The 12,684-nt window shown below is 46.7% G+C and overlaps 2 protein-coding genes across 2 annotated transcripts in view; one reads left to right on the forward strand and one right to left on the reverse strand.

Moving 5' to 3' along the window:
* Positions 1-8,723, forward strand: part of cfap20 (cilia and flagella associated protein 20) — a 29,264-nt gene extending 20,541 nt beyond the window's left edge. Inside the window, exons 5-6 of the mRNA XM_059971630.1 lie at positions 4,372-4,482; positions 8,521-8,723. Of these exons, the coding sequence (XP_059827613.1) occupies positions 4,372-4,482; positions 8,521-8,523 (114 nt within the window). The 3' untranslated portion in view covers positions 8,524-8,723. The remainder of the gene's footprint in view (positions 1-4,371; positions 4,483-8,520) is intronic.
* Positions 8,724-10,170: 1,447 nt separating this feature from the next.
* dgat1a (diacylglycerol O-acyltransferase 1a) overlaps positions 10,171-12,684 on the reverse strand; it is a 132,580-nt gene continuing 130,066 nt past the window's right edge. Inside the window, exon 17 of the mRNA XM_059971631.1 lies at positions 10,171-12,377. Within this exon, the coding sequence (XP_059827614.1) occupies positions 12,231-12,377 (147 nt within the window). The 3' untranslated portion in view covers positions 10,171-12,230. The remainder of the gene's footprint in view (positions 12,378-12,684) is intronic.

The raw sequence follows: 12,684 nt of genomic DNA on the forward strand, positions 1-12,684 counted from the left end.
TGCCAGGTGGAGGTCAAACCTGGGGGAGGGATAAGATGTCCCAGACCAGTCCTTGGAAGAGGGAGTTTGGCTCTCTGGCAGAGTGTACAAGCTGGCTTCGTTCTCTGTGGAGCAGAGATTAAATGGAGTGGTTTAAAATCAGAAATTCACGGCATGGGTGTAAGAGCAGAATCAGGCCATTTGGCCCATCGAGTCTGCTTCACCACCCCATCATGGCTGATCCCTCTCAACCCCATTCTCCTGCCTTCCCCTGTAACCTTTGACACCCTGACTGATCAAAAACCTTTCAACCTCTGCTTTAGATATACCCAACAACTTGGCCTCCACACCTGACTGTGGCAATGAATTCCACAGGTTCACCACTCTCAGGCTAAAGAAATTATTAGAAACATAGAAAACCTACAGCACAATACAGGCCCTTCGGCCCACAAAGCTGTGCCAAACATGTCCCTACCTTAGACCTACCTAAGCTTTACCCATATTTTTCTAGGCTCCATGTAGCCATCCAGGAGTCTCCTAAAAGACCCTGTAGTTTCTGCCTCTTCGTCATCACCGGCAGCCCATTCCACACACTCACCACTCTGCATAAAAAAAACTTACCCCTGACATCTCCTCTGTACCTACTTCCAAGCACCTTGAAACTGTGCCCTTTTGTGTTAGCAATTTCAGCCCTGGGAAAAAGCCTCTGACTATCCACACGATCAATGCCTCTCACCATCTTGTACACCTCTATCAGGTCACCGCTCATCCTCCGTCGCTCCAAGGAGAAAAGGCTGAGTTCACCCAACCTATTCTCATAAGGCATGCTCCCCAATCCAGGCAACATCTTTGTAAATGTCTTCTGCACCCTTTCTAGGGTTTTCACATCCTTCCTATAGTGAGGTGACCAGAATTGAGCACAGTACTCCAAGTGGGGTCTGACCAGAGTCCTGTATAGCTGCAACGTTACCTCTCACCTTTTAAACTCAATCCCACGATTGATGAAGGCCAATACACAGTATGCCTTCTTAACCAGAGTCAATCTGCGTAGCAGCTTTGAATGTCCTATGGACTCAGACCCCAAGATCCCTCTGCCAAGGGTTACCAGTAATACTGTATTTTGCCATCATATTTGACCTACCAAAATGAACCACTTCACACTTATCTGGGTTGAACTCCATCTGCCACTTCTCAGCCCAGTTTTGCATCCTATCAATGTCCCACTGTAACCTCTGACAGCCCTCCACACTATCCACAACACCTCCAACCTTTGTTTCATCAGCAAATTTATTAACCCATCGCTCCACTTCCTCATCCAGGTCATTTATAAAAATCACAAACAGTAGGGATCCCGGAACAGATCCCTGAGGCACACCACTGGTCACAGGCCTCCATGCAGAATGTGACCCGTCTACAACCACTCTTTGCCTTCTGTGGGCAAACCAGTTCTAGATCCACAAACCAATGTCCCCTTGGATCCCATGCCTCCTTACTTTCTCAATAAGCCTTGCATGGGGTACCTTATCAAATGCCTTGCTGAAATCCATATACACTACATCTACTGCTCTTCCTTCATCAACGTGCTTAGTCACATCTTCAAAAAATTCAATCAGGCTCGTAAGGCACGACCTGCCCTTGACAAAGCCACGCTGACTATTCCTAATCATATTATGCCTCTCCAGATGTTCATAAATGCTGCCTCTCAAGATCTTTTCCATCAACTTACCAACCACTGAAGTAAGACTCACTGTCCTATGATTTCCTGGGCTATCTCTACTCCCTTTTTTGAATAAGGGAACAACATCCACAAACCTGCACTCCTCTGGAACCTCTCCCGTCCTCATTGATGATGCAAAGATCATTGCCAGAGGCTCAGCAATCTCCTCCCTTGCTTCCTACAGTAGCCTGGGGTACATCCCATCTGGTCCTGGTGACTTATCCAACTTGATGCTTTCCAAAAGCTCCAGCACATCCTCTTTCTTAATATCTACATTCTCAAGCTTTCAGTCCACTGCAAGTCATCCCTACAAGTGCCAAGATCCTTTTCCATAGTGAATACTGAAGCAAAGTATTCATTAAGTTCCTCTGCTATTTCCTCCAGTTCCGTACACACTTTCCTACTGTCGCACTTGATTGTTCCTATTCTCTCTCTCTCATCTTATCCTCTTGCTCTTTTCATACTTGTAGAATGCCTTGGGGTTTTCTTTAATCCTGTCAGCCAAGGCCTTCTCATGGCCCTTTCTGGCTCTCCTAATTTCATTCTTAAGCTCCTTCCTGCTAGCTTTATAATCTTCTAGATTCATATCATTATGTAGTTTTTTTTTAACCTTTTGTAATCTCCTCTTCTTGACTAGATTTACACCAGCCTTTGTACACCACGGATCTTGTATCCTATCATCCTTTCCATGTCTCATTGGAACGTACCTACTCAGAACCCCATGCAAATATCCCCTGAACGTTTGTCACATTTCTTTGGTATGTTGCCCTGAGAATATTTTTTTCCAATTTACTTTCAAATTCCTGCCTGATAATAGACAATAGGTGCAGAAGTAGACCATTCGGCCCCTCGAGTCTGCACCGCCATTCTGAGATCATGGCTGATCATTCACTATCAATACCCAGTCCCTGCCTTGTCCCCATATCCCTTGATTCCCCTATCCATCAGATATCTATCTAGCTCCTTCTTGAAAGCATTCAGAGAATTGGCCTCCACCGTCTTCCGAGGCAGTGCATTCCACACCTCCACAACTCTCTGGGAGAAGAAGTTCTTCCTCAACTCTGTTTTAAGTAACTGACCTCTTATTCTCAATCCATGCCCTCTGGTACTGGAGCCTCATAGTTCCCCTTACTCCAATTAAATGTTTTCCTAACTTGTCTGTTCCTATCCCTCTCCAGTGCTATGGTAAAGGAGATAGAATTGTGATCACTATCTCCAAAATGCTCTCCTACTGAGAGACCTAACACCTGAAGTAGCCATTCCTGCCCCTGCACCATCCAGATCTCTGTAATAGCTACAACATCATGGCTCCAAGTACTGATCCATGCTCTAAGCTCATCCGCTTTATTCATAATACTCCTTGCATTAAAATAGACACATTTCAAACCATCGGTATGAGCGCATCTCTGCTCTATCACCTGCCTGTCCTCCCTTTCTCACTGTCTCCAAGTTTTCTCTATTTGTGAGCCAACCTCCCTTTTCTCCGTCACCTCAGTTTTGTTCCCACCCCCCAGCAGTTCTAGTTTAAACTCTCCCCTATAGCTTTAGCGAACCTTCCCGCCAGGATATTGGTCCCCCTGGGATTCAAGTGCAACCCGTCCTTTTTGTACAGGTCATGCCTGCGCCAGGAGTGGTCCCAGTGATCCAGAAATCTGAATTCCTCCTAATCTCTGTTCTAAATGGATGTCCTTCTATTCTGATGAGGCTGTGCCCTCCGGTCCTAGACTTCCCCACATCCACTCCATCTAGGCCTTTCAATATTCGATAAGTTTTAATGAGATTCCCCCCCTCCTGCTCCTTAACTCCAGTGAGTACAGGGCCAAAGCCAGCAAATGCTCCTCGTAAGTTAACCCTTTCTTTCCTGGAATCATTCTCGTTAACCTCCTCTGGCCCCTCTTCAATGCCAGTACATCTTTTCTTAGATAAAAGGCCCGAAGCTGCTCACATACCTTATTAAAGCCTCAGCGTTATATTCTTGCTTTAATATTCTAGGTGGGTTGCTGACATTGGGCCTGTTTTGTGCTGTATCGCCAAATCAAAATAATCCAGGTTTGTCCAACCACTCCATATAGCTCGTACCTGCTAATCCGGGCAATATGCTGGGGCACTCATTCTGCAGAAGAAATTCCAGGTTTTGAGCTGCGCTGGGCACATGAGGGGGAATCATCTTCACTTGGGCGGTGAGAGTGTAGAAAGAGCTGCCAGCGGAAGTGGCGGTTGCAGGTTTGATTGCAGTGTTTAAGAGAAATTTGGATAAGAACATGGGAGGGCGATGGTTCAAGGTCAGAATAAAAGTTCGGTACGGACCAGACCCCGTGGGCTGAATGGCCTAATTCTGCTGCCGTGTCTTATGGTCTTAAATTTGCCCAAAGTCCCAAACTCTCTATGACTGCATGTGTGGACTTTTGATCAGTCCAACTACAAAGAAGAACACACAGATCGTAAAAGTCACTTTAATGCAAAGCTTCAGCTGCCTGGCTTTCCACTGTCTCTGGAGATTAGCAACCATACATATTCGTGCCACTGCATTGGAGCTGCCTTGTTTTGGACAGAATCCAAAGGACCAGGGATGGAGTTTTGCCTGTCTGCCCTTTGGGGCATGTTAGTCAACCGGCACAGTTGACTGGGGCTGATGCATCACTGTGAGGTGACTCAGTTGCTTGTTTGTTTTTCAGATTCACGCCAACTGTCGTATCCGGCGGGTTTACTTCTCCGACAGGCTGTACTCGGAGGATGAGCTCCCCGCAGAGTTCAAGCTGTACCTACCGGTGCAGAATAAAGCCAAGGTGAGCTGGCACTGTGCATACAGGAGGGGCTCAGTGGCTGGCACTGTGCATACAGGAGGGGCTCAGTGGCTGGCACTGTGCATACAGGAGGGGCTCAGTGGCTGGCACTGTGAGATGTGAGGTGCTGCAGATGCTGGGAATCTTGAGTAACACTAAATGCTGGATGAACTCGGCAAGTCAGGCAGCATCTATGGAGGGAAATAAACTGCCGATATTCCGGGCTGAGACTCTTAATCAGGACTGGAGAGACTCCCTTTCCAGTCCTGATGAAGTGTCTCGGCCTGGAATGTTGGCTGGTTAAGCTCCACCATAGATGCTGCCTGACCTAAGACCAGAAGAAGTAAGAGCAGAATTAGGCCATTCAGCCCATCGAGTCTGCTTCGCCATTCCATCATGGCCGATCCTGGTTTCCACATCCTCCCTATCTGGTCTTTTCAACATTTGGTAGGATTCAATGAGATTCCCCCCCGCGTTCTTCTGAACTCTAGTGAGTGCAGTCCCAAAGCTGCCAGGCGTTCCTCATTTGTTAACCCTTTCATTCCTGGAATAATCCTTGTGAACCTCTTCTGGACTCCCTCAAATGACAATGTCCTTTCTGAGATATGGGGTCTAATACTGTGAACAATACTCCAAACTGCAGACTGACTTGTGTCTTATAGAGGCTCAGTCTTATCTCCTTGCTTTTATATTCTATTCCCCTTGAAATAAATGCCAACATTGCATTTGCCTTTTTTACCACAGACTCAAACTGTAAATTAACCTTCTGGGTGTCTTGCACGAGACTCCTAAGTCCCTCTGCATCTCTGATGCTTGAACCTTCTCCCCACTTAGATAATAGGCTGCACAATTGTTCCTTTTACCAAAATGTATTATCATACATTTCCCAACACTGTAGTCCTGCTGCAATCACATTGCTTCCTCAGCACAACCTACCCTCCACCTATCTTCATATCATCCACAAAGCCATCAATTCCATTATCCAAATCATTGACAAACAATGAGAAAAGCAGCCGACCAGAAGAGCCCTCTCTTATTCCTGCTCACTATCTCCTGTCAGCCTTTCCGTTACCTATGCCAGTGTCTTTCCTGTAATGCCATAGGGTTTTATCTGGTTGAGCAGCCTCATGTGTGGCACCTTATCAAATGCCTTCTGAAAATCCAAGTAAATGACATCCAGTGCCTCACCTTTGTCAATTACAGTATATGTATATTGAATAGATTAAAAATCGTGCAAAAACATAAATATTTAATAAGTGAGGTAGTGTCCGAAGATTTAATATCCATTTATGAATTGGATGGCAGAGGGGAAGAAGCTGTTTTTGATCGTTGAGTGTGTGTGCCTTCCGCTGATGGTAACAGTGAGAAAAGGGCATGCCCTGGGTGCTGGAGGTCCTTAATAATGGACGCTGCCTTTCTGAGACACCACTCCTTGAAGATATCCTGGGTACTTTGTAGACTAGTACCCAAGATAGAGCCAACTAAATTTAGAACTCTGCAGCTTCTTTCGGTCCTGTGCAGTAGCCCCTCCAAACCAGACAGTGATGCAGCTTGTCCTTCTGTTGGAGTTTAAAAGCTTCCCAGTCATCCAACTTCCCACTCACTTTTGCTCCCACGTGTGCCTTTTCCTTGGCTTTTAAGCAGCTCTTAACATCCTACCCCTGCCATTTGAGGACTTCTTCCTCTGTGGGACATATCTATCCTCTGCTTTGTGAACTATTCCCAGAAACTTCAGCCACCTCTGATGTACTGTCATCCCTACCAGAATCCTCCTCCAATTCACCTGGACAAGCTCCTTTCTCATGCCTCTGTAATTCCCTCATGATACTGATACATCTGACTTGTGCTTCTCCCTCTCAAACTGCAGTATGAATTCAATCATGGTATGATCACTGTCTAGGGGTTCCTTTACATTAAGCTCCCCAATAAGATCTGGATTATTACACAACACCCAATCTAAGATGGTCTTTCCCCGAGTAGGCTCAAGCACAAGCTGCTCTAAAAAGCCATCTTGAAGGCATTCAAAAAATTCTGTCTTGCAATCTGACACCAACCTGATTTTTTCCCAACTCCCATGCATATTGAAGTTTCCCATTACAATTGTGACATTATCCTTATTACATGCATTTTCCAGCTCCCTTTGCAATCTCAGCCCCACATCTTGGCTACCATCTGGAGTCCTCTGTGATTCCCATGTTTTTTTTAACCCTTGCAGTTTCCTAACTCCACCCACAAAGATTCAACATTCTGGCCCTATGTCACCCCTTTCTAAAGATGTAGTTCCATCTCTTACCAACAGAGCCACACCACTGCCTATGCCTTCCTGCCTGTCCTTTCAATACAAAGTATATCCTTTGAAGTTAAGCTCCCAATTATGGGCTTCTTTCAGCCACGACTCAGTGATGCCCACATTGTCATACCGACCAATCTCTAACTGTGCCACGAGTTTGTCCTCATTCCAGATGCTTGCACATTTAAATACAGCACCTTCGGTCCTGCTTTCTTTACCCTTATGAATTTTGCTTCTGTGGTACAATTTAACTCTTTGCTCTGTCTGCATTTGTATCCAATCTTTGGCTTATCCTTCATGTTACACCCTTCATCTACTTGTAGACCTGCTGGGTCGTCCTCAGCTCAATCATCCTGGTTCCCATCCCAATGCCACATGAGTTTAAATCACTAACAACTGCTCTAGTAAATCTGTCTGCAAGAATATTGGCCCCCTCATATTCAAGTGCAACCTGTCCCTTTTGTACAGGTCACACCTGCCCCAGAAGAGGTTCCAATTATCCAAAAATCTGAATCCCTGCCTCCTGCACCAATTCTTTAGCCACACATTTATCTGCCACCTCATTCTATTCCTATCCTCACAGGCAGCAATCCCAAGATTACTACCCTTGAGGTCCTGCTTCTCAGCTTCCTTCCTAACTCCCTGTTTGGTACCAAGATGTACAATGACTTCTGGCTGCTCACCCTCACTTTACAGGATATTGTGGATGCATCAAGAAGCACCAGGGAGACAAACTACTATCAGTGTTTCCTTTTGGCATCTACAGAATCGCCTGTCTGTCTCCCTGACTATAGGGTCCCCTATTACTGCTGTATCCCCTTCAGTTCCCTATCCTTCTGAGCCAGGGGGCCAGACTCAAAATGGAGTACTTATTGACTGGGATAGCCACAGGGGTGCTCTCTACTATCCGACGTTTCACCCTTCCCTCTCCTGACAGTCACCCATTTATCTGTGTCCTGTAGTCTTGGGGTGACTACCTCCCTGTAGCTCCTGTCTCACTGCTTCACATAACAAGCCAAAGCTTATCTAGCTGCAGCTCCAGTTCCCTAACACAGTCTCTGAGGAGCTGCATCTTGATGCCCCTGTCACAGAATGTGGCCATCAGGGAGGCTGGGAGTCTCCTGGAAATCCCACATCTGACATCCAGAACAGAACACTGGCTCTTTTGATGCATCACCTATTCTGTCAAGAGTTTAATAAGAAATTAACTTACCTTGCCTTGGCCTGTTTTTTGCTGAAGCTTTATTGAGCCAAAGCCATACCATTCTGCCTCACACTACTCAGACAACCACTCCCATGATGGCTGTGCCACTAGGAGATAATCTCTGTTATAGAGGCTGGGTTTCCCATCAAAAATCTTTGTCGGACCTGCGTGGGAATGCTGCTGTTGTGTCTGTGCAGTATTCCAATCAACATTCAGTTCCTCTAGCAATTTTTGTGTTGCTGCCATGTGGACATTAGAGGCCATTGCCTGAGTGAAAACTCTGAGCAGTTTGTATAGTTGGAGAGATTACTGGGAACAGTCAGCGTCCATTGCTTAATTATTTATTATTATTCTGTTTTGTATTAGCACAGATGGTCTTTTGCACACTCTCTGTCCTGGTGGGTGCAGTCTTCCACTGATTCAACTGTGTTCCTTTTTATTTACTGTGAATGCTTGCAAGAAAATAGTTCTCAGGATTGTTTGGGGTGACATATTTGTACTTTGATAATAAGTTCACTCTGAACTTTACGAATATCTCTTCTTGCAGTGAGCTGTGTGAACAGAACGGAGTATCTACTGACTGTCAGAGGATTGGTTCCCTCACCCTCTCTTCTGCACTGTCCGGAGGAGAAGCCCTTAGGAAAGTGAATGCTTTGTATATTTTCTTTTAATATAAACCCATTGTTTAAGCAGTGTTTGTTTTGCCTTTAATATTGTATCTTTTATTAGAAATAAAGTTCTCAAATTTGAGGAGGTCTGAGTTTCATTAAAGGTCCAAGGGGAGGGTGTAAGAAGCTCCTTGTTTGGGCTGATCTGGTGCACACCACCCATCCCTGAGGACAGAGTACAGCTTGCAGGAACTCCCTCTCACTTTCTTTAGAAGTTCATAAAATGGAGAGGCATACAAACCTGTGAGGTGAGGCTCTCTGTTGGTCAGGGTTGACCATAGCTGTTTGTGATGAGCAAGCTGGTGTGCGTATAGCAGGCTCCCCCACTCCACCAGCTGACGATAAGGAAACAGCAGAGACTGATATTGATAGTTTGACACCAGTGGCATTGCCAGTCAGTGTTGTCCTCGGGGACTCCAGCTCCAGATTTTTGGAGTTTCCTCCTGAAGCCTCCCCCACAGCTAACAAATCCCATGTGCCCAAAGCGACTGGTTTTAAGGCACCAATAACCTGCCTTTGCCTCTTCTCGTGTCCGTAGAAACTGTTCTGCTGGGCTTAGTAGCTAAGCCACATGTGAAGACCAGGCGTTAGACTTGGTTGTTAGAGGCTATTTGAAATACACCCCACTGGGAGCATTTAATAGGTGGTGGGAGCTTATCCCCACTACAACTTCCAGCTATGGCAATCTTAAGCAACCTATCAGCCTGTACTGCATGATATACAGCAGCAAGACAGGCCCTTTGACCAATCAAGTCTATACTGACCAAAATTCCCACTAAGCTAGTCACGTTTGGCCCACATCCCTCTAAACCAGGGGTTTCCAATGTGGGGTATTGGGCCATTGCATAAAAAAGGCTGGGAACCCCTCCTCGAAATCTATCTTATCCACATACCTCTCCAAGTATCCTTTTCCAGAATTATTGTTCCTGCCTCAACTATGTCTTGTTCTATGGATGAAAGGCCTATTAAGTCTCTCCCCTCTCAACTTAAACCTGTGCTGTCTGGTTCTTGATTCCCCAGCGCCGGGAAAGGCAGCGCACTCACTCTACGCCCCTCATGATTTTATGCACTTCTTTAAGATCAGCTCGCGTACATCTGTACTCCAGTGAATGAAGTCCCAAGCTGAACAACTTCCCTCCATAACTCAGTCCCTCAGCTTGTGGCAACATCCCTGTAAATCTCCTCTGCATTTGTTACTGTTTAATGACATCTTTCACATAGCAGGGTGACCAAATCAGACAATGTTCCAAACATCTTGTACAACTGCAACACAATGTCCCAACATTTCTATTCAGTGAGCTGAAGACCAGGGTGCCAAAAGTTATCTTCACTAACCTGTCTATCTGCAACACCACTCCAACAACAATCTGGAAGACACAGATTTTGGGGGCGTAATGCTCAGCAAGGAAGGCCAAAGCTTGCAGCTGGGTCTGAACTAACTATTTGAACTGTACAAGGTTCCTGAAACAATGAGCAGCTCTTGGGACTTTATTGAAAAGAATGTTTATTAAAAACCATTTGTTCTCATCCCCATTGAGATGGCCAGACCACACTGGCCTCGGCTCCTCTTTTGCCTCATTTATTCCATAATCAGCTTTAAATGTTTCCACATAATTAAAGTACAGACTTAAAAAAAATTCCAAAAAACTTGGCACAGGAAGATGGAGATCAGTGTTGAATTAAACCAGTGCATACTCACTGTGCAGTAAACACATTTGATTAGAGGAAGGCAGTGGATGTCAACCTGTTTCCGTGGGAGGGGGCTCACTGAAGGCACGTTTAATGACCATTTTTTGAGGTGTACACAGTTACCTCTTGAATAAGAGTCTGTAAGGTCCTAATGAGGAGCACCGAATCAAGGCGATTCACATCTAAGAGCAGTGTTCCAGCCACTGGTAAAGGGGGCTCGGGGGCTTAGCAGCAGAAGGAGCAGTCCATTGTTATCCCTGCCGTACAGCCAGGGACGGCCTTCTGTGTGGTACACCACGTGATGCCTTTGGGAGAAAGGGCTCTCTTGTCCCAGTGTACAACAGAGTGCCAGTTAGATGGCAGTAACGGCTCACCCTCTGCTTGAAGCCACAGCGGCAGGCGAGGGCAGGACTGACAACCATACCATACCTATACGTGCAGTGTGTGTTGCACCTTGGCTCCGGAGGAACACTGTTTTGTGTCGCTGTATTCATGAATACATGAGAGAAACAGCGAAAGGATGGCCCCCTTTCCATTGCTCAGTCTCCATTTTCAGTGGGACTGGTGAGGGCTGCCAGACTGCTGGTAGTTACTGTGTAATGATTGAGCTGGTCCTTGTGACCCAGAGCACCGTAGCAACAGGTAAACTTGGCCAAAACACAAATCCTAGGCTCCTAGTGGTGCAGATATCCATGGAGTGGGGAACTCCCATCTCCCTGTGCCTCAGGACAGAGACTGGACGGATGCTTCTGCACAATAACACTCACAAAATTGCATTGATACTGCGGTCTATCAGAGTAGGAAATAGTCATTTACAATCAAGAGTTACAAAAGATAACAGAGACAGGCACTTGGTGAAATACGTTTCTGGGAGAGGCTGATGCTGCCCCTAGAGACACTGAATTCTCACGACCTGGCGGTTTAAAGTGATGGATGATTGTAGAAAGACCTTCACCAACAGAGATCATCAGCAACTGAACGCTCTGTGCGCGGGGGGAGTTGGTGTCAGGTGAGAAGAGAATTATTGCTGCCATGTAGAGGAGAGCTTTTACGCAGGTCGTTATGCTCCCTAAGTTCTAGAGGAGGTAGAATCCAGGGTTTAGTGGGTGGGGGAGAGCTTCCCAGTCTGGGAGCCGCTGTGTAAAGTCCCCTCGAGAGACGGTTTCGATGATCTACAGGAAGGTGTGAGCTCAAGGGAAGCTCTCTGGAGACTTGTTCACGACTCTCCATTTAAATACTTACACTTCCCCAGACGGAAATCTCAAATTCCCTTCTTTATGGTGTTTATATTAACAGGCAAGAGGAAATTTGATAAGCAGGTTTGTGGCTGATCTGTGTGTCTCGGGTGAGTGCCAGGAGTTCCTGAATGTGAGGCTGGGACCCAATGGCAAGTCCACCTCTGCAGAGTGACACGTCTCCCTCCCCAGCACTCCCCACTCCATGAAGATGACCACAGGATGTACATTGTGAAGCAGGGTGAACCCCCGTTAGCCAGGTGGGGAGAGGAATGGAGGGGGAATTACCAGGGGAATGAGCTGCCCCTCTCAGACCCCAAGATGTGAACAACCAAGCATTCAGGTCCCCAGGCTTAGTGACTCAGAGGCGGGGGGAGTCGGGAAATTAGACAAACCCTCCCCCAGCACCCTTGGAATTGGGTCCAAACACACTGACCACCAGCTTCACTATAATGGACGGTCTCACACCATCTGAGTTCAGAGACTCCCCACCCTCTAACACATGGCCACATCCCCCTCCACTCCCCAAAGATGGAGTTGCTTCTAATTAAAGGGTCATATCCTGCTCCTCAACCATTCCCTTTAAGGCATTAATCTCTCCCTCAGGCAATGAAATAGTGACACTTCCTCTCCCCCCATGAAGGCTCCTAGCGAGGGTCCTGGTGTCACAGGCTTCCGCCGTAGTTCAGGATGTAGTAGTCGTGCACGTACATTAGGACTGCCACTGGCTGACCAATGATCAGGGACAGCCAGACGGCCGCGTTGCCGTAATTGCCACTCAGAAACCGGCCCACCAGCCAGGCCAACGGCACCTGTGTGGACAAGAGGGATCAGATTCAATGGGAGAGTTTTAACATTTTATTTAGAGAGAAGAGTGGAACAGGCCCTTCTGGCCCTCTGAGTCGTGCTGCCCAGAAACCTCTCATTTATCCCTGGCCGAGTCACGGGACAATTTACACAGCCCAGCTACACACTGATACAACCCTGGCCGAGTCACGGGACAATTTACACAGCCCAGCTACACACTGATACAACCCTGGCCGAGTCACGGGACAATTTACACAGCCCAGCTACACACTGATTCAACCCTGGCCGAGTCACGGGACAATTTACACAGCC

The sequence above is a fragment of the Hypanus sabinus genome, chromosome 6 (assembly GCF_030144855.1).
Source record: "Hypanus sabinus isolate sHypSab1 chromosome 6, sHypSab1.hap1, whole genome shotgun sequence".
Taxonomy (NCBI): Eukaryota; Metazoa; Chordata; class Chondrichthyes; order Myliobatiformes; family Dasyatidae; genus Hypanus; species Hypanus sabinus.